We start from the raw sequence: 26,591 nt of genomic DNA on the forward strand, positions 1-26,591 counted from the left end.
AAAGGTATAAATATAAACCAAGTCCGGACAAAAAAGTATTACAGCAAGGAGTCCAAAAGTGTGACCTCCTTTAATTAACTCACATTCTTTCATGCAGACATTAACCAATCAGAAGTCGAGGACATTTTCCAGCTGGCTTCTGATTGGATTAAATCTGTACGAAAGAATGTGAATAAATCAAAAGCTGTAACACTTTTGTGCTTCTTACTGTAATTCGCTAAAGGGCTGCTATCGAAAACACTATAATCATTGCCAAAGTCATCAATCTTTGAAACGTAAGAGTAATAGAGTAGGGTCCACTTAGATCCTTTTTGAGGAGGAATTGGTGCCTGTCTTATTGACATTGAAAATTCCTACAGCACTGGTTTATGCGAATTTATTATTAGCATCCAATCTGTATTTGATTTAAAGAGAGGTAACAGGCATTTCCATTTAAAATTCTGTTGAAAGAGGTTAGTGATCATGGGTGTATCTGATGGCGATGTCGATAAAGAAACTATTGTTGGTCGCTAGTGACTGATGGTATGGATTTTCTGCAATTTCCTTTCAATCAAATATTGACAGATCACTCCATCCGCAACATCAAGAGATTACTCACTTCTATCAGCTAGCTATGCTGCTCTTTGGTGAAATGGCTCTCTGGCGTTTGCAATTCGATCGGATGGACAATACAGAAGTACACCCTATTACACGTCTGGTTATTGTTCCTTTAATTGACAAATAATTTTTGCCTTCTACAAGATTGATACAATTATGCTCATTTCGAATAAAAGAACTCCTGATTCATTTATAAGGTTATGGTAGAGTTGCTAAACCTCAAAGAAAGCAAAAAGAAAGGACACTCCAGTTCGGATTGTTTATGTAAATTTTCACCCATGTAAAGTGAATGGGAAAATCTAATGGAAGAGCTATGCTATGCTGAGACACGGCTAGCCTGTTCCAGGCGTTCAGATTGTTGAGATGGCGCATGCGCAAAGACAAGTCAGAAAAACAGTGAGGGGGTGGACGCGACATGGCGCGCCACACTTCTGCATCCAAACACCTGGAACCAGGCTAAAACACAGCATAAAATTTGAAAAAATATTTCTAACTATAGTAAATTAAATAAATTCTAATTTCTCATTTCATTTACCGAACTTGTACATTTTAAGACTCATGCAAATACTATTCCGTTGTAATGAAACTTGCTTAGCAGGACGAACGTTATTATGCCAATAAAGATATTTCCAGTCATTGTTAGCATATCCTAATATTGACAAAAGAAAATGAGCAGCGCTTTTTCTTGCTAACCCACTTATATCCTCAGCGAGTACTCCAAAATTCAAAGTGACATGGATGATCGGAAGACTCTTTGGGTTTCAAAATCTGTGGTTACATTGTCGTTAATTTATCGTTTGGGTAAAACGATTTTGGCAAGGTTTTATTTATTTAGTTAGTTAGCTTTCCACTAGGGATATTTGGGTCTGTTCTTTAATCTTGAAAAGTCTCTCCTGTCCACTGTTTTTATCAAGTTTTCATTAGTGTGATATGCTGAAGCTACTGTTTGGATGTGTTGTGGGAGCCGGTGACGATGTTGGTGATAATGTTGGTGACGATGTGACAGCCTTCTTGTTATAAACATAAACATCAGATATAATGGCTTGGAAAATTATACAGACTCCTACAAATGCCATGAATGCAACTTTCTTGGCTTCCTGTACAGTTAACGATATAAAAAAAATAGATATATAAATAAATAAATAGAATACATAATATATTTACATAAAAATAAGTATATAACCTTTTGACAACATGCACGGAAGGGTTTGTTGTTGATGTAATAATCATTGTCTGGGCAAAATGTTTTTTTAAAATGATTTTTTAGTTTTTAGGTATGGTATTGAATGCTTATGAATCTGAGACAAGGGAAAAACAAAAATTAACCGAAGGAAAAAAAATTAACTGTGACATAACAAGTTGATAAAATAATCTACTTACTATGATTCCTTTGTGATACCACCATGCCTGAAAACATGAAAAACAGTAAACATTACTTTTGGTACTGAAAAAAACTGAATGTTATAAGATGGAGGCAAAGTTTCAAAATGTTATGAATGAAGAGGTCAGGGCATTAAAAGACAGGTTAGAAAACCTAAACACACAAAAGGGCACATCAAGAAGGATTCTACCAGGTATTTTGTTGTAAGATTCTGAAAAAATTCTGAACTTTTAGCCAAATCCCAATAATTTCCCTCACCCAAAAGGCTGGAGAAAATTAATGGAATTTGGACAAAATGTGCCATTAAATTATTCCCTTATATGGGTTGTCACCATTTGATTACACCTAAAAGAGGCCTGGTACCCTGTGTACAATGCACAGGGACCTGACCTGGGCAACTACTGTTTAAACTACCTGGCCTGCCATCTGATTCATGGCTTTTTAAGGTCCATGAAAACTTTCTTATGCCGAAGTTATGTACTTTACGTCACATTATGATCATACTTACAATTACACCTCCGATCACACTGCTTACTGAAATCAAAAGGAAACCAACATTTTTGTTAATTTTTAAAGTGCTCCATCAAACTGCGTCTGCATTGCAATAAGCACTGTCTTGATGTTATCACCCTTGAGATATCACAAAATAACTTTTGTTTCAGAGGTGAAAAAAACAATGTTATACTTTATTATATAGACACGAGTGTTTTACTGGAAAATATACCACTTGTAAAATTCATAAAAACTACATCCGGGACCCGAGAGGTTTTTTTTTTCATAATCTCACACGTGAGTTTATCGATGACGTAATTTCGGTAATTTCCCTCTATTATTTTATCAATTTCAATTATTTTATTATTATTTTATCAATTTCTTGTGGCAAAAACAATATTTTACTCATTCACTGTGCTCATTCGTAAAATATTGTTTTGCCACTCAAAAAAAAAATTCATATCTTCACGCCACCGTGTAATATTCTCTATGTATTGCACACCTATATTTTGTACTTACTTAACATGTTGACAGCTATAAGATACATCATGGAGTCGTCGGCAGCCTTGACAAAGCTGATTATTACTGTGATCTGTAAAAAGCAAAGAGAGGATAATTGACAATCATTTGCATCAATTAATAATAATTCCTGGGTTACATTTCCAACTAACATAAAATTCTGCCAACTTATAACACTGCAAAACTTTCAGCCAATTATAAGTTTTTATATTAGTATATAAAATTACATTTCAAGGAATTACAGTGCCCAACACAATATTGTACAGCTGTACATACCAATACAACCAGTCCTGCACTTGCAGCCAAAATTCTTAGCATTAATTTCTGTAAAGAAAAGTCATAGCAAGTTACAACACCACATAACTTTATGACCAGTCCCTGGTCACCTTGCTTTGCAAGGGGCAGCAAAGCAATTGAGATGGAGGGCAAAATAAGTGGGAGACCATTATTTTTCTCACCAATTTAAGGCAAGGAAATCAAAATTCAAATGCTTCTGTGATTAGCTCAGAAGCAGTAAGTGTGGGGTGGGAGTGGGGGGTCTCTTGAGAAGTATGCAACAAATTTCCTTAAATATCTATCCGGCTGGTAATAGCTCCCTCAGGATCTCTGAGTATGGTCAGCCTAGAATACACTTGAATTTATTCAAGTTCGTATATCTAAGTTGACCCAGACCACAATAAAGATTTTGCTTTTGTTGGTATTGTTTTTTTACTAGAAGGGGTGGCAGTGATATATTATACATGTATGTAGCTAAGGGGTGGTTTGATTTGGCTGTGAAAGAAAACCGAGAGATGCATAGTAGAAAATGGCCCCTCTACAGTGCTGTGGATGGGTATGGTTTTGATACTTTTTATATAAAACGACGACAGCCAAATCCTGCTGTTTTATCCAAGACAAAAATATACACATAAATGAAAAATAGCAAAGAGAAAAGCAACTTGAGGTTTAATCAAATCCCCTGAAGAAGGATGGCTTGTCTGTCCGAAATATCAGGAAACCTCAAGTCGCTTTTCTCTTTGCTGTTTTGTTATTTACGTCTATGCTTTTGATAGCTATTCACTGATTGAGTTTGAATATACTTAATGTAGTCCCAGAGGCATATACCCTGTGGAACACCCTTCCAGTTTTTCAAGGGCATCTGCGCACATAACCACCCACCTTACAGAGAATTGCCGCTCCCCACCCCCCCGCCTCCTCTTCCTCCCGTTCAGACAAAAACACAGTGTGCTAGGGTATTCAAAAGTTCAGCTAAATATCAACAAAAAGACTAACATACTCAGCGATATATCATCGATTGTCCCCGGTAAGCTTGATTATTCGTTCGACTGACACGAAAGAAAAGCTGAAGCTTAACGTTCGTACAAAGAGTATGCACAGCTACACGCATTACCGTACGTTGGTTGATGTAGAGCGAGCAAACTAGTTCAGAGACGATCTATTCAAAATTATTTTAAAAATTTAAGAATTGAAGTCTTTGATCGTACCGTAAAAGGAGAAACTTCATGATACAGAGGTGCAGATCCGTCCATCTTGAAAATACATGTGCTGAATCCAGATGGCTCTGTCAATTTGTCGTGTGAGACTGGATTCGGAACTCGTTCGGTCATCTTCGGTTATTGTCGGAACTGTGTCGTAAGAATCAACATGGCGGAAGAAGACAGGAAAGGTCTTCTAGAGGGAACCCAGCCTTATTCTTCGCAACAGATTCCTAAAAATGAATACAATGAAGCCCTATTTCAGGAAAAAGGGAAGAGTCCGAAGGAGGTACGTGTGAATTATACTTTCTGATTGTCTCTGACGTGTCTGATCATATCTGTCGTGATTGTGACTGTTCAAGGAGTTCAAGCTTTGTAAGCTAGCTTACAGCTGTACGTTTTTTTTTCTCTACATGACACTGATTTCCCGCACAGACTACGTGTACGTGCTCAATATACCAACTCTCTAAAGCAAACTTTTCTAAGTTATAAACCTTTCCTTCAAGATGTTTATGAGAGATCAGCTGATTCAGTCAGTAGACCTGCACCGTTCTAAACCTCTTATTTCATAGGCCACCTTTAATCTGCACTTCCATTGTTTTCAGGGATAGGAGCATTGTTATGTGACAATCCCTATTGTTTTCCCAGCCAATCACAAACAATCTTTCAAATAGGTGCGGGATCGCCCGATTCAGTAGCCTGTGATTTAGGGGAGTCTCGAGAAGACACGTGCGTGTGGAACTCGAAAGGAAACGGGAGTGCTAGGAGCGGAGAAAAAAAGGCAGCCGTTGCAATAGCCTGTGTTGCAGACGTTATCTAATCCCGGTTAGTAACATCTGCAAAGCAGCGCCGAGATCCCAACAGACTCAATGAATTACTGAAAGTGTGTTTCAAATTTCCTATCAACCCAACTGGCAAATCGACAAATTATGACCTCTTTAAAAGGCCAATCATGCAGTGTACTCAAATCCTGGTACACAGGTTGGGACCTACAACAAGGATTTTGGCACTGTTTACAGATTTTACTTAAAATGAGGTTATGCTTGCAATGATCAACTTTTGATAAATTTTCATTTTCACCTGGGAATCTGCAAAATACTGCAAAACGTTAAAACTGTCATCAGAAACGAGGAATGTGTCAGTTGCCTGTCAGTTATCCTCACCAGGCCAATTGCACTAGTAATGCCAGTGTTCGACAAAGAAAAAACTGCGACAGCGGAACCTCAATGTAACAGCCCAAGGGACTGGCAAAATAAATTATGTTCTCTATAAAATTAAAAGGTTTCATTACGTCAAGGCTCTTTTTCATATATTGTACCATTTCTGCGGCGAAGCTCATCATTCATTATACAGAGGTTCGTAGACTTGCCTACAAGTCGAGCTCAAATGCTCATGTGCATACAAGTATAAAAATAAGCAGTGCATTCTTTTTATTTTTATTTAGAAACTTGTCATGTACCTGTTCATTGCGGCCGTCATCATTATGATCACAGTAAGTACATTTCTACATGTATGTAACCTTCCTTTAAGGTGTTCATAATGATGTAATTTTAGCCCTTACAAAAGATGCAGTCTCTTGGATTTAACAAACTTACTGTGTACATGAAATCCTAATCTTGTCTTGGGTATCCAGCATCAACAATAGCTCAATGGATTTTATTAACTTTTCTCTCTATTCTCTGTTTTGATGTTGCTTGGTCTCACTTTCATAACATGCATCATGTCTTGTTTAATCTTTTGTACATGCACAGGGTATGTATCAGAAACAGTCAGTCATGTGAATTTAGCATGATTATTATTGTTGCATAACTTAAACTGTCTTTGGTGCAAACACATTTTCCTAATCCGTTAAATGTTGTTTTGGACCAATTTTCTGTCTTTTATTTGCCTAGAATTGAAATGTTTCCTGATTGCTGCTCTTTTCTTCTGTTTCAACAGATAACCACAATTTTGTCATTATACCGAGGCATTATAGTAGATTCCACTTACATTTTATTAGGAGTCAGCATCATTTGTAAGTATTTTAGTTAACCCTTTACTGTAAGTCCCAATGGTGACTAACGTCAATTTTCTCCTAACGATATCCATACAATGTCAAGAGATTAGGTTATGAGAATTAATAAAATGATCACCTAAGGGAAAATGCCTTGATCTTTTATCAAATTCTCTCAACTCATTTATGAAGGAAATGTATGGAGATCAGTTTGGAGAATTTGTATGTGGATATTGGGGTTTAAAGGGTTAAACACCATCAGACAGTTAGATATATTATTGTCAACTTCCTTTAAATCTCTTGTTCACACAAAGTAGACAACAGCTAAACTACTATATAAAGTAATATTGATGATGATAATGATAATTAATGATGATGATGATTTGGTGATGATGATAATGATGGAAATGATGGTGACAGGTTATTTACACAGAGAGTTTAATCTTGGAAATATACATTATTACCATAATGATCAAATTAGAAATTCAGTTTCCAGTGAGGATCTCAATTTTCTTTTTATTTTAAATTTTTTGCAGCTATTGGCATGGTTGAAGTAGTGTTGGTAAGTGCTTGTACTGTTTAAAAAACAAGCCGGCCCCAGTTCTTCAAAAGTTGGATAGCGCTATCCAATGGATAAATCACTATCCCATGGATAAGTGTTAGGGAAGCCAATTGCGCTATCCACTGGATAGTGATTTATCCGATGGATAGCGTTATCCACCTTTTGAATAACTGGGGCCAGGAGTGTACATGTATTATCAGGTTTAAAAACTCGAGGCGAATACATAAAGTTCTGCAAGTTTTTTGAATGGCTTCAAAATATCTTATATAGATCAACTCATGTTTGCACTAACATTTAGATTTGGGGTTATTTTGGTCTAAAAAATTGGACATAAAGTTTAGCCGTGCCTATCAGATATACATGTAAAGACACTCATTAATAATTTCTTTTGCTTTTTCTTTATGAAGTTTTTGAAGTTAAATTTATACATTGATCACTAATAATAATAATTCATACATTGGTCACTAATAATAATAATAATAATAATAATAATAATAATTCATACATTGGTCACTTATCTTCTCCCCTAGCTTGCCTCTAACATTATCAAGATTTTTCTTTAGTTTCTCTGGAATAATCATTTGTGGGACAGTTATAAAGTTATTTTTTTGCACTTTTAAAGAGGGTACAGGGTACAGGGGGTGGGTTAAGAGGGTGATGTTGTGCAAGAGGAACCATTAACCCATGCTCCTAAACCGCTCGTAATCACCTGTACGGATCCACTTCCCTTCTACCACTAGTGAACTTTTTCAATTTTAGCAGTCAAGGGCAACTTTGTTATCTAACTTGTGCAAGGTAAACAGGGATTGTTCAAACCATGCCAGAATGACCATGATTCAGTCAAGGAAGCTGGAGAAAAATTTGAAGGCCGTAAAAACTTGATCCAGAAATTCCAATGAAAATCTAGTGCCATTACTGATCTCCTCTTCCTTCCATCCAATCCTACGATCGTAAAAGCTTTCCGCAAAACTTTTCCCACTCAAATGAAGCCTTATAAATGCCCAGGAAAAAAAGACAAGAGGATAAAAGATAATAGTCGAGACTGCTCTGCCACTTTTAAACCCAATCTCGAAATTTTTCTTTTTATGCATGCCCCAACCTTTGGGAGCTGACATTTTGCATCTGGAACAGAAAACCGCGTTTGAGGCAGCTTTGTTCTTAATAACCAGACAGTAACAAGAACACAGTTCGACTAGCCTTAAAAAAAGTATCCCCAGGAGGGAATGGCTTAAATTGCTGTAAGAGAAAGTAAATAGCGTAGTAAATAGTGTTTTGGTTTTTGATACATGCAGATGTTATATTCAGTTATTTAGAAAATACTGAACATTAGCCTAACTTGAAAAACAGGGTCATCATCTTTTCATTAACTTGCCTAATCAACAATTGTTCTGTGTGTTTGTCACAGGTGTACTGGTCCAAAACAGGGGAACTACCTACGGAAAAACTGTGGTTTCTTTACTTTGTGGGAATCTGTATTTTTCTTGAAGCTATTTTTACAGATGTTTTGCTGTATCACAGACCGTTGGTTTAGTTACGTATCTAACTTTGTTACGTTAAAATAAAAAATGATATAATCATAATCGTGTAGCTCAGGCCTGCGTGTAGCTCACAGAAATTTAAAATAAAACTTTGTGTCAATGTCAATTTATCGTGATAAATTTCTACTGATTGTTACCATAATTGTTTAACTTCAAAAAATATCATCTTAGACAAATAGACACTGTTAACTTAGGGGCTGATAGTCTATTACCTGTGAGTGCCGGCCGGCCGTTTTGAGAAAGCTTAGAAGATTTCCAGGGTTAGGGTTAGGGTTAGAAAGTCATGTAGCCCGAAGTTATGTCGCCGGAAACCAGAGTTAAGTCGCCCGAAATACGCCGTCGTGTCGCCCGAATTTTATCAGGTGAAGTGCACAGACAAACAAATTAATTTTTGTTTAATAAATAGTGTGTGTAAATATATCTCGTTCTTTAAACCATCTTGAGACGAAGCAATCGGAATGAATGTGTAACATACCTCGTTCGATGACGAGACGAAACAAGCGGTACAAATGTGTAATATATCTCGCGCTTTTAATAGGCTGATTTAGCAACAGAACGGAAACGTCAGTTGACGACGGCGCGCGCTTGCGCGCGCAGATCAAACAACTGGCTTGACCAATGGCAGAGCGTAAATTGGGCACCGGAAGTCGTGTTTAGTCCTTTCCACGCACTTTCCCGTCGCAAACTGACGTTCCCGTCCTGTTGCTAAATCAGCCCAAAAACTTCCCAAAGTGGTGGCTTACGAGAGGCCTGGCTGCATAGTATAGTTCTTTCAACAGGAAAATGATTTTACCATTTCGGATAGATGATGGTTTTAATGCATAGCTAGGAAGTGGTCGCCTACAAGTAGTGGTCGCCCATGGCGCTTTGACTGCACTTACGCTATTGCAAATTCGGATCAATTAGGGTTTTTGGGAAACTGCCCTCCTACCCCTCCCCTAAGCTAACATTTTGCCCTAGATAAGAAGTAAGTGTTAATCTTAGTTAACTCAGCTGACTTAACCTTCATGTAGATATACATGTAGAACCTTAAGCGGGATTAATACTCACTATGACACGGACACCTAGAGTTGGTTTCTTTTTTTACTTCCTTTATTTGACTCTCAATACTAAGACGAACGTCTCGGTAAAACGGACACCTAGAGTTGGTTCCTTTTCCAACTCCTTTTATTTGATTCTCTATATTGAGACGGACATTACTCTTAGATGGACACTTTGTGCCGGTGGCCCCAAAGGTATCCGTTTTTGAGAGAGTTTGTATATGTTTTTTTGTGTGAAATACTTATTAGGCCTCGTCAACACGTATCCATTTTTGTTTGAAAACGGAGAGTTTCTTCGCCGGTTTAATTGGGTCGTCGCCCACACTATTAACCGATGGAAACAGCCACCGAAAACGCATCTTCTCAAAAAACGCTCTCCGGAGCGGAGATTTTTGAAAACGCCGTTGCGCTGTATTCGTGCGGATGGATGAAAACTGAGGTGTTGAAGACGATTACGTCACTTTGTTGGATCCAGTCTATCCCGTGCACGAGATAAGACAGATTAGGTTCAGATACCAGTAAATGCGCATGCTCCCATCAAAGATGGTCCCGTTTTCAGTCACTATTGAGTTTTCGTGTTGACGGACAAAAGCGATTCAAAAACGAAACGTGCGGACGCGGATTTCCTTGAAAACGGAGGAAAAATTCTTCATTTTAAAACAAAAACGAAGACGTGGACGAGGTCCTCAGTTCACCCGACTATCTAGGTCAATTTTTTCTACTTCTACTGTCAATCAATGATTAATGAAGCTAAGTTCTATGATGCAACTTTTTAGAAGTATCTAATCGCGTTTTAGAACTCGCATCTTGTAAAGAGCTGGGTATCGAGCAAAACCAGAAACTCCTTCAAGATCAGGAGGACTTCCTTCCTCTGACGGCAAAAATGTGAACTTATGCAGCATCCAGGACAAAAACAGAAACAGCTCCACCTAGAAAACAGTATCACAATAAGATCGGAGCTGTTTGGCATATCACCAAAACCAGATTTTTCCGTGAGATTCTGATTTATATGGTAAGTGTCTGGAAAGGATGGAGATTTTCCAGGCTTATTCTAACTCTTGTTTTTCTTTCAAGTGCAATAGAATGAATAAAGTAAAGAAAGGCAGCCTCAATCCCAGTCCTCCTCGGCGATTTCGGATGTGACGTCACCTGTCAAGCAAATTCACGCTCGGTTCCAAGCTTCCTCTGGTAACCTTGATAGCGCGAACTGGCCTAGGTACGAGGCTGAAAGAAAGGGTGTGGGAACTAAAAGAAAAGGGCGTGGTAACAGCTTTTACAGCTTGGCTGAGAGCCTAAGCAAAGACGTACTTGTGAATTCTATGCATTCCCGAGCAAATAAAATAAATTTTCTTACCTTTGCCAGTGCCTCGCCAGCACAAACCCTACGTCCAGCAGAGAAAGGCAGGAAGTTGCCAGAGTTAGTAATGAGCTGCCCATCGGCATCAATGTGACGATGAGGATTAAAACAGTTGGGATTTTCCCAACATTTTGGGTCAAGATGAACGTATCGCAGATTAACCATCACCACTGTGTCCTTTGGAACTCGATAGTCACCAAGTGTGGTGTCCTTCAGAGTATAATGAGGAATAGCTGTCTCGGCAACGTTTCCAAGGCGCAGTGTTTCCATGATCGTGGCTTGGATAAGTGGAAGCTTTGGGCGATCATCCAATGTAGGCATTCGATCCCTGCCAACTACTTCATCCAACTTATCCTGTATCTCGGTCTGAAACTCAGGATCGTGTATCAGGAATGCAATAGCCCAACGTAGTGTGGTACTTGTGGTTTCGTATCCAGCACTGAACATGTCTTCTAATGTGTTGACAATGTAGTCATCTGATAGAATACTCACTTTATCTTCGGATCCAACTTCACCTTCTGCAGCGATTCTCTCTTTTATAAGACTTTCTGTGAGGCTCTTGACCTCTGCTGAGGAATCAAACCGCTCACGTTGTAACTTCAGCTGCTTGCCAATGATTTCAAACATTCGGTCAGCCATTTTAATTTCCTTTTGGTAACTTTCAAAAGGAAAGTACTTCGCCAATGGAAAAAGATCTAAGATGAAGGCATCTTCACTTATCTTAGTGTCTGTGAAGGTCTCATTATTCAAGCGCAAGAGCTCGTCAAAATCTGGACTGGATGAATCAAAGTGCTCTCCAAATGAGATGCGACAGATAACATTTGCAACACTTTTCATGAGAATCTCTGCAGGATCAAAATCTTTTCCTTTTTGTTCTTCAAAATACTCCAGCAGGTTTGAGGCTTGTTCAGAGATCCTTTCCTCCACGAGTTCCTGGTTGGATAGATATTGTCGCACAGCAGTCATGAACAGTTTGCGATGGAATCTCCATGCAGGACCAAAATTCCCCAATGCAATGTCTTTCCCACCTTATATTAGGAAGAAGAATATATCAATCAGTCAAAAAAAAGTCAGAATACAACTGCGCTGCCTACAAAAGCCACCATTACCAGAATAAATAACATAAACAAACTAAAACTAGGTTGAGTTTGATCGTCCGGGTGAAATAATAGCCTGAAATAAGGGCGTTATTTTTTCGCGTTTTTTAGGCGAGCGAGGGCAAGTGCGAAGCAAGCGAGGAGCGCGAGACATGCGCGATGGAGGTAGGCACAGAAAAATTCGCGCGTCTCGCGCTCCACGCCCGCTTTGTGCTTACTTCATGTTACTTCGCCCGAAAAATATGAACAAAAAAGCACCTTTTCTGCAGGCTAACAAACTCAGTAATTTTTAGGGAGTTTTATGTTGTAGAGTAGGGTTGGCAATTTAATGGTAAAAATCAAGACTTGCCGAGACTTGATTACACTGTGCGAAAAAACTCAAAACCCTGTCACGACTGTAATGGGAAAAAGAGAAAGGGCACAAGAGCAAGACTTAACAAGTCACCAGAAACGCTTCAGAGATATCAGGATAAGATCAAAACTTCCTGAAACCCACAAATTTCTAGTTCCTATTTGCCACTTTTATAGTAACAGCGTCAATAGTTATAGTATCAAAAAGGTTATGTATGTATATGTAATTGCAAAACATGATACTTGTTGTGATAGGAGACACTTGTGTGCAGGGGCTGATTCCCAAAATTCAGAAAGGGGCGGCCAGGACACGTGGCATTTTTATACGTACTTTTAATTTTGACCGAGAATTCTTTAAATAACAATACAAAATTTCACAGAAAAAGGGGTGGCCATGGTCCCCTAGGCCAACCCCCAAAACCGCCCATGAGCATGTGATTTATATTTGACTCAGCCAGGTGTCTGTGTTGGGCTGTAAAATGAAGATTGACAGATCAATATACATACCAAGTGTAGTAGCCACAAAGCTATAAAATGGAGGTCTTCCTGCATAATCTGCAGATTTCTTTACCAGAACCTCCTTCACCGAGTCAGCATCTTCAGCCACGACAAATTTGTAGGCACCAAGTTTCAAAGAATAAAGAGTTCCATACTTTTTCCTCAAGCTTTTAAACAAGAAGGGAGTGAAAAATGTTAGTTTTTAACCGATGGCGTTACAAAGTTTATTGTAGCCTACATGCAATGCCAGTCACTCCTAAGCTGTAAACTAGTAGAAACCAGAAATAACACATGTAAAATGCACACACATAATCCAGGTGCACTTTGATTATTGCAATATAATTTGTTTGGGGCCATTTACAGCAAAACTTTATCCACTACATCAAAATGACCATTGAGTCTGACGACAAAATGCAACATCTGGACAATAAACAGCTGGGGAGGGTGGGTGGGGGGCATTGGGCAAAGGGTAATGGCACAGGGCTCCCATATATTATGCCCTTTATAGAAATGTACTGCTGCACAGGGACGGTAGGATTTTCAATCAGCGTCATTGGAACCAGAGGGGTCTGGAATAGTGTATCAGTAATGGAAATTCTTCTGGAAACAAAATACAGAATTAGAGTTTTTGGTTTATTATCATAGTCTGAGATATGGGAGGGGTTTTCGGTGTCTCGGGGTATGACAGCAAAATTTCAGCTGCACTGTGTTTTTCTAAACTAAGGGCTCCATTGTCAATGGATCGTGTGATTCTGTCAGGTGAGTACACGCTTAATCGTTTACTTAATTGTTTATATTGTTGCAATCCCTATTTTTAAAATATTTCGTCAGATGTTTTTCTCATCAGAAGAAAAACGCTAGATTCCATTTACCTTACGAAAGAAATGTTTTCATGGAAAACTTGCTAAGCTAAAAGAAATTTCTTCCAGCAACATATGTTCTACAACAGCCATAAATATAATTAAATGTTGATTACCCCTATACCGAGGGCAAAAAAAATTAATTAAATAATTGTAGTGATGTTGCATGTTCCCAGGAACAAAAATAAATAAATAGGATCTAAACCGATTTAGTTGTTATGTATCTGAGATGATATATTCTTACCTCTGATGTTTCAACCCTAACTCTAACCCATATAAAAATGTGCAAAATAAAGCTTTGCTCTAGTTATAAGTAAACAAACCTTGCGGTAGAAGCGATAAAGCTCTGCCCCGCGGCTCCCCGATCAAAGCTCAGTATATTTCCGATGAAAGGTAAGCTTGTGAACCGAGGCCCAGGTGGCATATTTCTAAACTGATACAGTTCAATCAACAGATTGAGGGTCAGCAAAAAAACTAGAAAAAGAAAGATATTCCCAAACGTGATGTACTCCAGAAAAGCCATCTTGGAGAAGTAGCAATCTCCACAGAAAATAAACAACCTCATTTCCAAGTTTTCAAAGGGCCGGGAAGGACTGGGTCAACACCAGTACCCGCGCAAAATACAAATATGGCGCCAGCCGCGAAGAGGAAAAGAAAGCCGTTCAAAAGCAAAGAAGTCGTTTAATTTGCTACATCATCAAGCCGATGTAATTCGTCTTTGAGGTCAAAGGCAACTAACGGCACTGCAAATTTGTCACAAAAAATAAAAGACAAAACAAAACTGCAAACATGAAAAGTCGTCATATCGCCTTGTGATCGATGTTTTCGGTAAGTTAATGTGATCTTTCTTATTTCTTATTCAAATCTCCTTGAAGACTGTTTTCAAATACTCTTTTTTTACTGCAGGTACTTTACACACACAAGAAGGTTAAGAAAGCCAAGACATGACAGGTCGAAATACCCTTTTATTATGCAAACATTCATTTGTTGCGATCGAACATGTCACATAGTATCCTTGCTTTTATTTGGTCCACGTTGTTTTAACTGTTAAAGCAGAAGCTTCCCGCAGGCCTCAGAATTATGCACTATTATTAATCTCATTTACTATTTTTACCCCATTTTACAGGATTGCATTCTGAAGGTTAACGGAAACAAGGTAAAAACTCTCCGCGCTTCTGTAAAAGGAATCAAAGTAAAGCCGTACATGTTCCAATCGTTCTGTGGCTTAAAAACATAAAGCAGCTCAGATACATACTTGACGTATTTCTTTGAGGTCTATTTTCCTGTTGTCAAGACTAAACTGGGTATGATAATAACCATAGCGATGGGTCATGTTTGTAAACATTGTGTTTGTTTCTTATTCAAATATGCCAACCGCTGAAACAAAAGGTGTTTAACATAACGTGACGTAGCATTAGGGCCATTTATACGAGGAAGAAGAAGACGCCTCTTAAATAAGACGTAAACTGTGCCATTTATACGAGCATGTCTTATCTAAGACAAAAGCAACTCGTATATAAATGGTTCGCATCTTATTTCTGTTCTTGACTCATTTTCATGTGAATATTGCCCGTAGCCATGGCAATCCCACATGGCGCGCCAAAAATTAATGCATGCGTACTATGCGTTCATATCTTTAATATGTAAGACGCGAAGGTCATTTATACAAAGTTTTTGGGTGTCGATAAAACTCGGAACACGGAACATTCCAGAACATCCCGGAACATAATAAATGCCCAGAAAAAAAAAGGGAAAGAAGATAAAAGATAATAGTCGAGACTGCTATGCCACTTTTAAACCCAATCTCGAATTTTTTCTTTTTATGCACGCCTGAGCTTTGGGAGCTGACATTTTGCATCTGGAACAGAAAACCGCGTTTTAAGCAGTTTTGTTCTTAATAACCAGACAGTAACAAGAACACAGCTCGACTAGCCTTAAAAAAGTATCCCCAGGAGCGAATGGGTTAAATTGCTGTAAGAGAAAGTAAAGAGTGTTGTAATGTACACCTATTGGTGTTTTGGTTTTTGATACATGCAGATGTTATATTCAGTTATTTAGAAAATACCGAACATTAGCCTAACGTGAAAAACACGGTCGTTATCTTTTCATTATTTTGCCTAATCAGCAATTGTTCTGTGTGTTTGTCACAGGTGTACTGGTCTAAAACAGGGGAACTACCTACGGAAAAACTGTGGTTTCTTTACTTTGTGGGAATCTGTATTTTTCTTGAAGCTATTTTTACAGATGTTTTTTGTGTATCACAGACCATTGGTTTAGTTATATATCTAACTTTGTTACGTTAAAATAAAAAATAATATAATCATAATCGTGTAGCTCAGGCCTGCTTGTAGCTCACAGTAATTTAAAATAAAATTTTGTGTCAATTTATCGTGATAAATTTCTACTGATTGTTACAATTGTTTAACTTCAACAAATAGCATCTTAGACCAATAGACACTGTTAATTTAGGGGCTGATAGTTTATTACCTGTGAGTGTGGGCCGGCCGTTTTGAGAAAGCTTAGAAGACTTTCAGGTAACCGGTCAAGTCGCCCGAAAGTCATCTAGCCCGAAGTTATGTCGCCGGAAACCAGAGTTAAGTCGCCCAAAATGCGCAGTCATGTCGCCCGAATTTTATCAGGTGAAGTGCACGGAGAAACAAATTAATTTTTGTTTAATAAATAGTGTGTGTTAATATATCTCGTTCTTTAAACGACGATGAGACGAAAAAAGCGGTATAAATGTGTAAGATATCTCGCTCTTTAACCTTTGATTAACGACGAAACAAGCGCGATAAATGAGTAAAATCTCGTTCTATAATCTTCAATCAGAAGAAACAAGCACCGCAAATGGTAATAGGTATGTCAGGATATTGTTGAGCATGATAAATTTAGAGCCACATAACGCAGAATTTCGGGCGACTTGACGGTAAACCGATTTTCAAACCGAGTCCCCAATTCATCGTGGCTTTTTAGAAATGGCCCCCATAAATTTTACATATTGTGAAAGTGAACCCCCACCTAATTGCTGTGGAAACTACGAATATTTTAGCAGCAAATCGTCTTAAAATGACCCCCAAAATCATTCAATATTTTGAAAATGCAATGACCTCCCAGCCAAATGGCCACGCCCCCTCCCCCCACAGGTAAAATTAGATAAAGGATAAATTATGCGTTTCTATTGTTGTTTCTCACTTAATTGGTATAATACAATAACTGTTGACAATTCTACTGCCCGTCATATAAAGGAAGTCAAGTGCTATATGTAACGCTTTGCATTCGTCTATCGCGATTTGATTTAGCACTTCTTTATCTTGTGTAGAGCTGGTTATTGAGGAAAACTGGAAACTCTCTCAAGATTTTTTTTTATATTTGCGCAAAAAGCCTGTATATATTTCTTAAAAAGACAGTAACTACTCTTTCTTCTCGCTGAGAAACTGACTCGTCCCCAGTCGTCTCTCTCGTCTCTGATTCCGAGACGGCTACGAAAACGTCACTTAAAAAGTGAATTAGCCAGATCTGGGTAGTGCTTCTGATTGGTTGAAGCAAATTTCCCTCACGGCACGACTAATCAGAAGCACTACCCAGATCTGGGTAGTGACGCATCATCAGAATGGAATTTCTGCGCTCGTTTCCTAGACGTCATTTCGCGGGGAAACCAGTGGTGGCGTCGTGAAATGTCGTCTGTTTTCTCAGGCTACAGCTCCATTCGCGTCCGCTTTTAATAGGTTGATTTAGCAACAGAATGGGAACGTCAGTTGACATGCATTGACGACGGCGCGCGTAGGTCAAACAACTGGCTTGACCAATGGCAGAACGGCAAATTGGGCACCGGAAGTCGTGTTTAGTCCTTTCCGCGCGCTTTCCCGTCGTCAACTGACGTTCCCGTCCTGTTGCTAAATTAGCCCAAAAACTTTCCGAAGTGGTGGCTTACGAGAGGCCTGGCTGTATAGTATAGTTCTTTCAACGGGAAAATGATTTTACCATTTCGGATAGATGATGGCTTTAATGCATAGCAAGGAAGTGGTCGCCTACAAGTAGTGGTCGCTTTGACTGCACTTACGCTATTGCAAATTCGCATCAATTAGGGTTTCTGGGAAACTGCCCTCCTACCCCTCCCCTAAGCTAACATTTTGCCCTAGATGAGAAGTAAGTGTTAATGTTAGTTAATTCAGCTGACGTAACCTTCCTGTAGATATACATGTAGAACCTTAAGCGTGATTAATACTCACTTAACAAGATATACAGTCGACTCTCTCTTAACGGACACCTCTATCACACGGACACCTAGAGTTGGTTCCTTTTTTTTACTTCCTTTATTTAACTCTCTATACTAAGACGGACACCTCAGTAAAATGGACACCTAGAGTTGGTTCCTTTTTTTTACTTCCTTTATTTAACTCTCTATACTAAGACGGACACCTCAGTAAAATGGACACCTAGAGTTGGTTCCTTTTACAACTCCTTTTATTTGATTCTCTATATTGAGACGGACATTACTCTTAGATGGACACTTTGTGCCGGTGGCCACAAAGGTATCCGTTTTAGAGAGAGTTTGTATATATTTTTTTGTGTGAAATACTTAGACCTCGTCCACACATATCCTTTTTTATTTGAAAACGGAGAGCTTTTTTGCCCTTACTATTAACCGGTGGAAACCATCTCCGAATACACGCATCTTCTCATAAAACGCTCTCCAGAGCGGAGATTTTTGAAAACGCCGTTGTGCTGTATTCGTGCGTATCGATGAAAACTGAGGTTTTGAAGACGATTACGTCACTTTGTTGGATCCAGTCTATCCCGTGCACGAGATAAGACAGATTAGGTTCAGATACCAGTAAATGCGCATGCTCCCATGAGAGATGGTACGTTTTCAGTCACTGTTGAGTTTTCGTGATGACGGACAAAAACGATTCAAAAACGAAACGTGTGGACGCGGATTTATTTGAAAACGGAGGAAAAATTCGTTATTTTAAAACAAAAACTAAGACATGTGGACGAGGCCCTTAGTTCACTATCTCGTTCAAATTTTTCTACTTCTACCGTCAATCAAATTAACGAAGCTAAGTTCTATTATGCAACTTTTTACAAGTATCTAATCGCGTTTTAGAACTCGCATCTTGTATGGAGCTGGGAATCGAGTAAAACCAGAAACTCCTTCAAGATCAGGAGCACTTCCTTCATCTGACTGCAAAAATGTGAACTTATGCAGCATCCAGGACAAAAACAGAAACAGCTCCACCTAGAAAACAGTATCAACATAAGATCAGGGCTGTTTGGCATATCACCAAAACCAGATTTTGCCGTGAGATTCTGATTAATATGGTAAGTGTCTGGAAACGATGGAGATTTTCTCGGTTTATAATACCTCTTGTTTTTCTTTCAACTGGAATAGAATAAAGTAAAGAAAGTCAAGCTTGTCGGGAAATTCGCGCTCGGTTCCAAGCTTCCTCTGGTAACCTGGATAACGCGAACTGGCCTGGGTACGAGACTGAAAGAAAGGGTGTGGGAACTAAAAGAAGAGGGTGTGGTAAAAGCGTTTATAGCTTAGCTGAGAGCCTAAGCAAAGACGTACTTTGTAAATTCTATACATCCCTGAGCAAATAAAATAAATTTTCTTACCTTTGCCAGTGCCTCGCCAGCACAAACCCGACGTCCAGCGGAGAAAGGCAGGAAGTTGCCAGAGTTAGTAATGAGCTGCCCATCGGCATCAATGTGACGATGAGGATTGAAACAGTTTGGATTTTCCCAACATTTTGGATCAAGATGAACGTATTGCAGATTAACCATCACCACTGTGTCCTTTGGAACTCGATAGTCACCAAGTGTGGTGTCCTTCAGAGTATAATGAGGAATAGCTGTCTCGGCAACGTTTCCAAGGCGCAGTGTTTCCATGATCGTGGCTTGGATAAGTGGAAGCTTTGGGCGATCATCCAATGTAGGCATTCGATCCCTGCCAACTACTTCATCCAACTTATCCTGTATCTCGGTCTGAAACTCAGGATTGTGTATCAGGAATGCAATAGCCCAACGTAGTGTGGTACTTGTGGTCTCGTACCCAGCACTGAACATGTCTTCTAATGTGTTGACAATGTAGTCATCTGATAGAATACTCACTTTATCTTCGGATCCAACTTCACCTTCTGCAGCGATTCTCTCTTTTATAAGACTTTCTGTGAGGCTCTTGACCTCTGCTGAGGAATCAAACCGCTCACGTTGTAACTTCAGCTGCTTGCCAATGATTTCAAACATTCGGTCAGCCATTTTAATTTCCTTTTGGTAACTTTTAAAAGGAAAGTACTTCGCCAATGGAAAAAGATCTAAGATGAAGACTTCTTCAATCATCTTTGTGTCTGTGAAGCTCTCATTATTCAAGCGCAAGAGCTCGTCAAAATCTGGACTGGATGAATCAAAGTGCTCTCCAAATGAGATGCGACAGATAACATTTGCAACACTTTTCATGAGAATCTCTGCAGGATCAAAATCTTTTCCTTTTTGTTCTTCAAAATACTCCAGCAGGTTTGAGGCTTGTTCAGAGATCCTCTCCTCCACAAGTTCCTGGTTGGATAGATATTGTCGCACAGCAGTCATGAACAGTTTGCGATGGAATCTCCATGCAGGACCAAAATTCCCCAATCCAATGTCTTTCCCACCTTATATTAGGAAGAAGAATATATCAATCAGTCAAAAAAAAAGTCAGAATACAACTGCACTGCCTACAAAAGACACCATATCAGAATTAATAACATAAACAAACTAAAACTAGGTTGAGTTTGATCGTCAGGGTGAAATAATAGCCTGAAATAAGGGCGTTATTTTTTTGCGTTTTTTAGGCGAGCGAGGTCAAGTGCAAAGCGAGCGAGGAGCGCGATGGAGGTAGGCACAGAAAAATTCGTGCGTCTCGCGCTCCACGCCCACTTTGTGCTTACTTCATGTTACTTTACCTGAAAAAACGTGAATAAAAAAGCACCTTTTCTACAGGCTAACAAACTCAGTAATTCTTAGGCAGTTTTATGTTGTAGAGTAGGGTTGGCAATTTAATGGTAAAAATCAAGACTTGCCGAGACTTGATTACACTGTACGAAAAAACTCAAAACCCTGTCACGACTGTAATGGGAAAAAGAGAAAGCGCACGAGAGCAAGACTTAACAAGTCACCAGAAATGCTTCAGAGATATCAGGATCAGATCGAAACTTCCTAAAACCCACAGTTCCTATTTCCTTTTCATCAAAAAGGTTATGTATGTACAAGTAATTGCAAAACATGATACTTGTTAATTTCATTTTTTATTATCAGATAAATGTTGTGATAGGAGGCACTTGTGTGCAGGGGCTGATTCACAAAATTCAGAAAGGGGCGGCTAGGACACGTGGCAGCTTTATAGATACTTTTAATTTTGACCGAGAATTCTTTAAATAACAATACAAAATTTCACAGAAAAAGGGGTGGCCGTGGTCCCCTAGGCCAACCCCAAAAACCACCCATGAGCACGTGATTTATATTTGAGTCAGCCAGGTGTCTGTGTTGGGCTGTAAAATGAAGATTGACAGATCAATATACATACCAAGTGTAGTAGACACAAAGCTATAAAATGGAGGTCTTCCTGCATAATCTGCAGATTTCTTTACCAGAACCTCCTTCACCGAGTCAGCATCTTCAGCCACGACAAATTTGTAGGCACCAAGTTTCAAAGAATAAAGAGTTCCATACTTTTTCCTCAAGCTTTTAAACAAGAAGGGAGTGAAAAATGTTAGTTTTTAACCGATGGCGTTACAAAGTTTATTGTAGCCTACATGCAATGCCAGTCACTCCTAAGCTGTAAACTAGTAGAAACCAGAAATAACACATGTAAAATGCACACACATAATCCAGGTGCACTTTGATTATTGCAATATAATTTGTTTGGGGCCATTTACAGCAAAACTTTATCCACTACATCAAAATGACCATTGAGTCTGACGACAAAATGCAACATCTGGACAATAAACAGCTGGGGAGGGTGGGTGGGGGGCATTGGGCAAAGGGTAATGGCACAGGGCTCCCATATATTATGCCCTTTATAGAAATGTACTACTGCACAGGGACGGTAGGATTTTCAATCAGCGTCATTGGAACCAGAGGGGTCTGGAATAGTGTATCAGTAATGGAAATTCTTCTGGAAACAAAATACAGAATTAGAGTTTTTGGTTTATTATCATAGTCTGAGATATGGGAGGGGTTTTCGGTGTCTCGGGGTATGACAGGAAAATTTCAGCTGCACTGTGTTTTTCTAAACTAAGGGCTCCATTGTCAATGGATCGTGTGATTCTGTCAGGTGAGTACACGCTTAATCGTTTACTTAATTGTTTATATTGTTGCAATCCCTATTTTTAAAATATTTCGTCAGATGTTTTTCTCATCAGAAGAAAAACGCTAGATTCCATTTACCTTACGAAAGAAATGTTTTCATGGAAAACTTGCTAAGCTAAAAGAAATTTCTTCCAGCAACTAAAGTAAAAAATATGTTCTACAACAGCCATAAATATAATAAATGTTGATTACCCCTATACCGAGGGCAAAAAAATTAATTAAATAATTGTAGTGATGTTGCATGTTCCCAGGAAAAAAAAATAGGATCTAAACCGATTTAGTTGTTATGTATATGAGATCCTTACCTCTGATGTTTCAATCCTAACTCTAACCCATATAAAAATGTGCAAAATAAAGCTATGCTCTAGTTACAAGTCAACAAACCTTGCGGTAGAAGCGATAAAGCTCTGTCCCGCGGCTCCCCGATCAAAGCTCAGTATATTTCCGATGAAAGGTAAGCTTGTGAACCGAGGCCCAGGTGGCATATTTCTAAACTGATACAGTTCAATCAATAGATTGAGGATCAGCAAAAAAACTAGAAAAAGAAAGATATTCCCAAACGTGATGTACTCCAGAAAAGCCATCTTGGAGAAGTAGCAATCTCCACAGAAAATAAACAACCTCGTTTCCAAGTTTCCAAAGAACCGGGAAGGACTGGGTCAACACCAGTACCCGCGCAAAATACAAATATGGCTCCAGCCGCGAAGAGGAAAAGAAAGCCGTTCAAAAGCAAAGAAGTCGTTTAATTTGCTACATCAACAAACTGATACAATTCGTCTTTGAGGAAAAAGGCAACTAACGGCACTGCAAATTTGTCACAAAAAATAAAAGATAAAACAAAACTGCAAACATGAAAAGTCGTCATATCGCCTTGTGATCGATGTTTTCGGTAAGTATTAATGTGATCTTTCTTATTTCTTATTTATACAAATTTCCTTGAAGACTGTTTTCAAATACTCTTTTTTTTTACTGCAGGTACTTTACACACACCAGAAGGCTAAGAAAGCCAAGACATGGCAGGTAGAAATAATCTTTTGTTACCCTGTTTATTATGCAAACATTCATTTGTTGAGCTCGAATTAACATGTCGCATATCCTTGCTTTAATTTGGTCCACGTTGTTTTAACTGTTAAAGCAAAAGCTTCGCACAGACCTTCGAATTATGTACTATTATTAACCTCATCTACTATTTTTACCTCATTTTCTAGGATGGCATTCTGAAGGTTAACGGGAACAAGGTAAAAACTCCCTGCGTTTCTGTAAAAGGAATCAAAGTAAAGCTGTACAAATCGTTCTGTGGCTTAAAAACATAAAGCAGCTCAGATACATACTTGACATATTTCTTTGAGGTCTATTTTCGTGTTGGCAAGATTAAACTGGGTATGATAATAACAATAGCGATGGGTCATGTTTGTAAACATTGTGTTTGTTTCTTATTCAAATTTGCCAACCGCTGAAACAAAAGGTGTTTAACATAACGTGACGTAACATTAGGACCATTAATACGAGGAAAAATAGGAAGCGTCTCACATAAGACGCCTCTTAAATAAGACGTGACCTGTGCCATTTATACGAGCATGTCTTATCTAAGACGAAAGCAACTCGTATATAAATGGTTGGCGTCTTATTTCTGTTCTTGACTCATTTTCATGTTAATATTGCCCGTAGCAACAGCAATCCAATGTGGCGCGCCAAAAATTTACGCATGCGTACGATGTGTTCATATCTTATGTAAGACGTGAAGGTCATTTATACGAAGTTTTTCTCGTCTTAGCTAAGACGTGTCCTATGCATGAACAGGTGTTAAGGGCTGTTCTCAAACTCATTAATAATTCATTAAGAAAATACAAAGGAAATTAATGTTTAATGAGTGTTTGGAAATCGGATGAAACACTGCTTAGTATTTGCATCCTTAATTTCTCCTTCAAAAATGATTTTGTTTGAGAAGAAATATCAAACATTTGACACAGTGTTTCATCACCAGATGAAACACCTCGAAGTTCGTCAAAAATACTCCGCTGCGCGTCGTATTTTCAACTCTCTTCTCGGTGTTTCATCTGGTGATGAAACACTGCATCTCATGTTTGATATATTACTTCTAAAATAGGATGCGTCTTAGTTAAGTCGCATCTTATTTTAGGCGAAATGTGCCGTTTTTACGGAAAGTTTGCATCTTATTTAAGATGCATCTTATGTAAGGCACGTTTTATTTTTCCTTGTATAAATGGCCCTAATATTATCCCCAAGTAGGTGGAGCATAATCGTCTAGGTGAGCGTGCATAGTACTGAATAGGGCAATCATGCTCCACTTACTTTTAAAATGACTTCAGGGTTTAAACCTTTCACAGTATTATCCCTATTGGATATAAACTTTTCACTCACAAATTTCCTTTTCAGGCAAAGCTCTGTGACGAGGAGTCAAACCTGCTGGATTCATTTTTTATTCACAATGACCAGGTCAGTCATGCACTTACAAAGTAATTTAGACAATCTGTATAAATTGTACCCGAAAATTTGCAATAATTGACTTAAATGTTGCCCTTTTAATGGGTAACATTTGTTAAAATGTTATCTTTAGATGTGGTGTATCCATACCCAGAAATAGCAGGGGGGTGGGAGGATAGGTTTGGGGCGGCTCTGGGAAAAATTTTACTTGGTCCAGTGGGCCTCAGCTTGATCTACTTATTCTACACAAAGGAGTGGGTCTGAACCCCTCCTTAAAATCTGCCACTGAGAGGGTTGTGGAACTATTATTATTATAACCATGTAAATCATGATTTCATTATTGCATATGTTGCATCTTTTCACATGCAATTAAATTATTGCTAATTACGTAATTTCCCAGTCATGTCCTTTATAACAAGCTACATGTAGTTCCAGGACTCTGCCGAGATTATGAGATAAATTATAATTTTATTTTTGTTGGACTAACTAAGGAACATGACAACTAAGAAGTAACTAAGCAACATGTCTTTTGACGTAACATTAAATAGCATGCACTCTCATGGTCTACTTTGAGGTCACATGACATCTAAAAATAAAACTACTTCTTGCCCAAATTCTCTGAGATTGCAAATTTATGGTATCAGAGGGTAACAGTGCACTGTTAACTCCAATTGCCGATCACTTGCTGGGATTTACTTTCATAGATTTTTACGCACAGAAGTTTTTCTTCCAGGGCATATAAAAAATCACTTCATGACTTGTCCCTTGGGAAACTAGTTAATTTTGTTCCCCTCTTTTCTTCCTTGGGAAACATGGAGATTCTCGTGAACCAAATTAAGAGTTTCCCTTAAAACCAAGCATTAAGTTTTAAACATTGATACTAGTACTACCACTACCACTACCACTACCAATGCCACTGCAAATACCAGTACCACTATAGCTGCCTCTGCCATTGCATTGCCACTGCCACTACCACTGAAACTGTCACTACCACTGTCACTACTACCGCCACTGCCACTACCACTATCACTGCCACTACCACTATCACTGCCACTACCACTATCACTGCCACTACTACTAACACTGCCACTACTACTGCCACTGCCACTACCACTACAACTGCTACTATCACTGTCACTACCACTACTACTGCCACTGTCATTGCCACTGCCACTACTACTGCCACTGTCACTATTGCTGCCACTACCATTACCACTACTACTGCCACTACCACTGCCACCGTCACTACTATTACCACTGTTGCTTCCATTACCACTGCCACTACCACTACTACTGCCTCTACCACTATCACTTTTTGGCGGCACAGCCTTGAAAATTCAAAAAAACTAGAATTTTATAAAACTTTTAAAGATGAATATTCTACATCTGATTATCTCTACCAGCTAAGACATTATGACGAACGACAGAATTTTGTTAAATTTAAAATAAGTAATCACAAACTTATGATTGAACATGGTCGATACCAAATCGATCATTTGCCAAGAGAAAATAGATTATGTCCCTTATGTAACTCAAATCAGGTAGAAGATGAGATTCATTTCCTCTTTCAATGTAAGTAACAAATACTCAGTACAGAGACAGGCATTTATTAATCAAATCAATCGAATAATACCTGACTTTGACAAGAAATCATCTCCAGAAAGCATAAAACAGATTATGAATTCGAAGGAACATCATGTAAATAAGTTAGTTATGAAGTTTGTTTCCTCCTGTATGAAAGTACTTGATTCATTGTTAGTAAAGTAACTGAATTTTTCTAGATTATTATTACCGGTAGTGCTGTTTGTTTTATATTTTGATTGTCATATGCATGCTTTTGCAATACTGTAAAATGATGCGGTCATGCAAATAAAGCAATTTATTACTATTACCACTACCACTACCATTACCTCTACAGCTACCACTACCACTACTACTACCACTACCAATGCCACTGCAAATATCAGTACCACTATGGCTGCCTCTACCATTGCATTGCCACTACCACTACCACTGAAACTGTCACTACCATTGTCACTA

The 26,591-nt window shown here is 38.6% G+C and overlaps 4 protein-coding genes and 1 long non-coding RNA gene across 5 annotated transcripts; 2 read left to right on the plus strand and 3 right to left on the minus strand.

Moving 5' to 3' along the window:
* Window positions 1-303: 303 nt before the first annotated feature.
* LOC140946949 (uncharacterized) lies at window positions 304-4,596 on the minus strand. The gene is made up of 6 exons (XM_073396036.1): window positions 4,474-4,596; window positions 3,266-3,313; window positions 2,990-3,062; window positions 2,487-2,512; window positions 1,978-2,004; window positions 304-1,694 (listed from the first exon to the last, which is right to left on the minus strand). The coding sequence occupies exons 1-6, from the start codon at window positions 4,594-4,596 to the stop codon at window positions 1,518-1,520; spliced, it is 474 nt and encodes a 157-aa protein (XP_073252137.1). The 3' UTR covers window positions 304-1,517.
* Window positions 4,597-4,619: 23 nt separating this feature from the next.
* LOC140946950 (uncharacterized) lies at window positions 4,620-8,663 on the plus strand. Its single transcript, XM_073396037.1, has 5 exons — window positions 4,620-4,753; window positions 5,909-5,956; window positions 6,403-6,478; window positions 6,994-7,019; window positions 8,425-8,663. Exons 1-5 carry the CDS (start codon window positions 4,634-4,636, stop codon window positions 8,548-8,550), a joined length of 396 nt encoding a protein of 131 aa, XP_073252138.1. The 5' UTR covers window positions 4,620-4,633; the 3' UTR covers window positions 8,551-8,663.
* A 1,021-nt stretch (window positions 8,664-9,684) lies between these two features.
* LOC140946946 (steroid 17-alpha-hydroxylase/17,20 lyase-like) lies at window positions 9,685-14,295 on the minus strand. The gene is made up of 4 exons (XM_073396032.1): window positions 14,084-14,295; window positions 12,910-13,067; window positions 10,952-11,982; window positions 9,685-10,526 (listed from the first exon to the last, which is right to left on the minus strand). Exons 1-4 carry the CDS (start codon window positions 14,281-14,283, stop codon window positions 10,380-10,382), a joined length of 1,536 nt encoding a protein of 511 aa, XP_073252133.1. The 5' UTR covers window positions 14,284-14,295; the 3' UTR covers window positions 9,685-10,379.
* A 4,359-nt stretch (window positions 14,296-18,654) lies between these two features.
* LOC140946947 (steroid 17-alpha-hydroxylase/17,20 lyase-like) lies at window positions 18,655-22,701 on the minus strand. The gene is made up of 4 exons (XM_073396033.1): window positions 22,491-22,701; window positions 21,322-21,479; window positions 19,380-20,410; window positions 18,655-18,999 (listed from the first exon to the last, which is right to left on the minus strand). Exons 1-4 carry the CDS (start codon window positions 22,688-22,690, stop codon window positions 18,853-18,855), a joined length of 1,536 nt encoding a protein of 511 aa, XP_073252134.1. The 5' UTR covers window positions 22,691-22,701; the 3' UTR covers window positions 18,655-18,852.
* Window positions 22,702-22,756: 55 nt separating this feature from the next.
* LOC140946951 (uncharacterized) lies at window positions 22,757-23,542 on the plus strand. Its single transcript, XR_012166892.1, has 3 exons — window positions 22,757-22,995; window positions 23,082-23,126; window positions 23,315-23,542. It is a non-coding gene; the product is annotated as an uncharacterized lncRNA (long non-coding RNA).
* Window positions 23,543-26,591: the final 3,049 nt, after the last annotated feature.

The sequence above is a fragment of the Porites lutea genome, chromosome 8, assembly GCF_958299795.1.
Source record: "Porites lutea chromosome 8, jaPorLute2.1, whole genome shotgun sequence".
Taxonomy (NCBI): Eukaryota; Metazoa; Cnidaria; class Anthozoa; order Scleractinia; family Poritidae; genus Porites; species Porites lutea.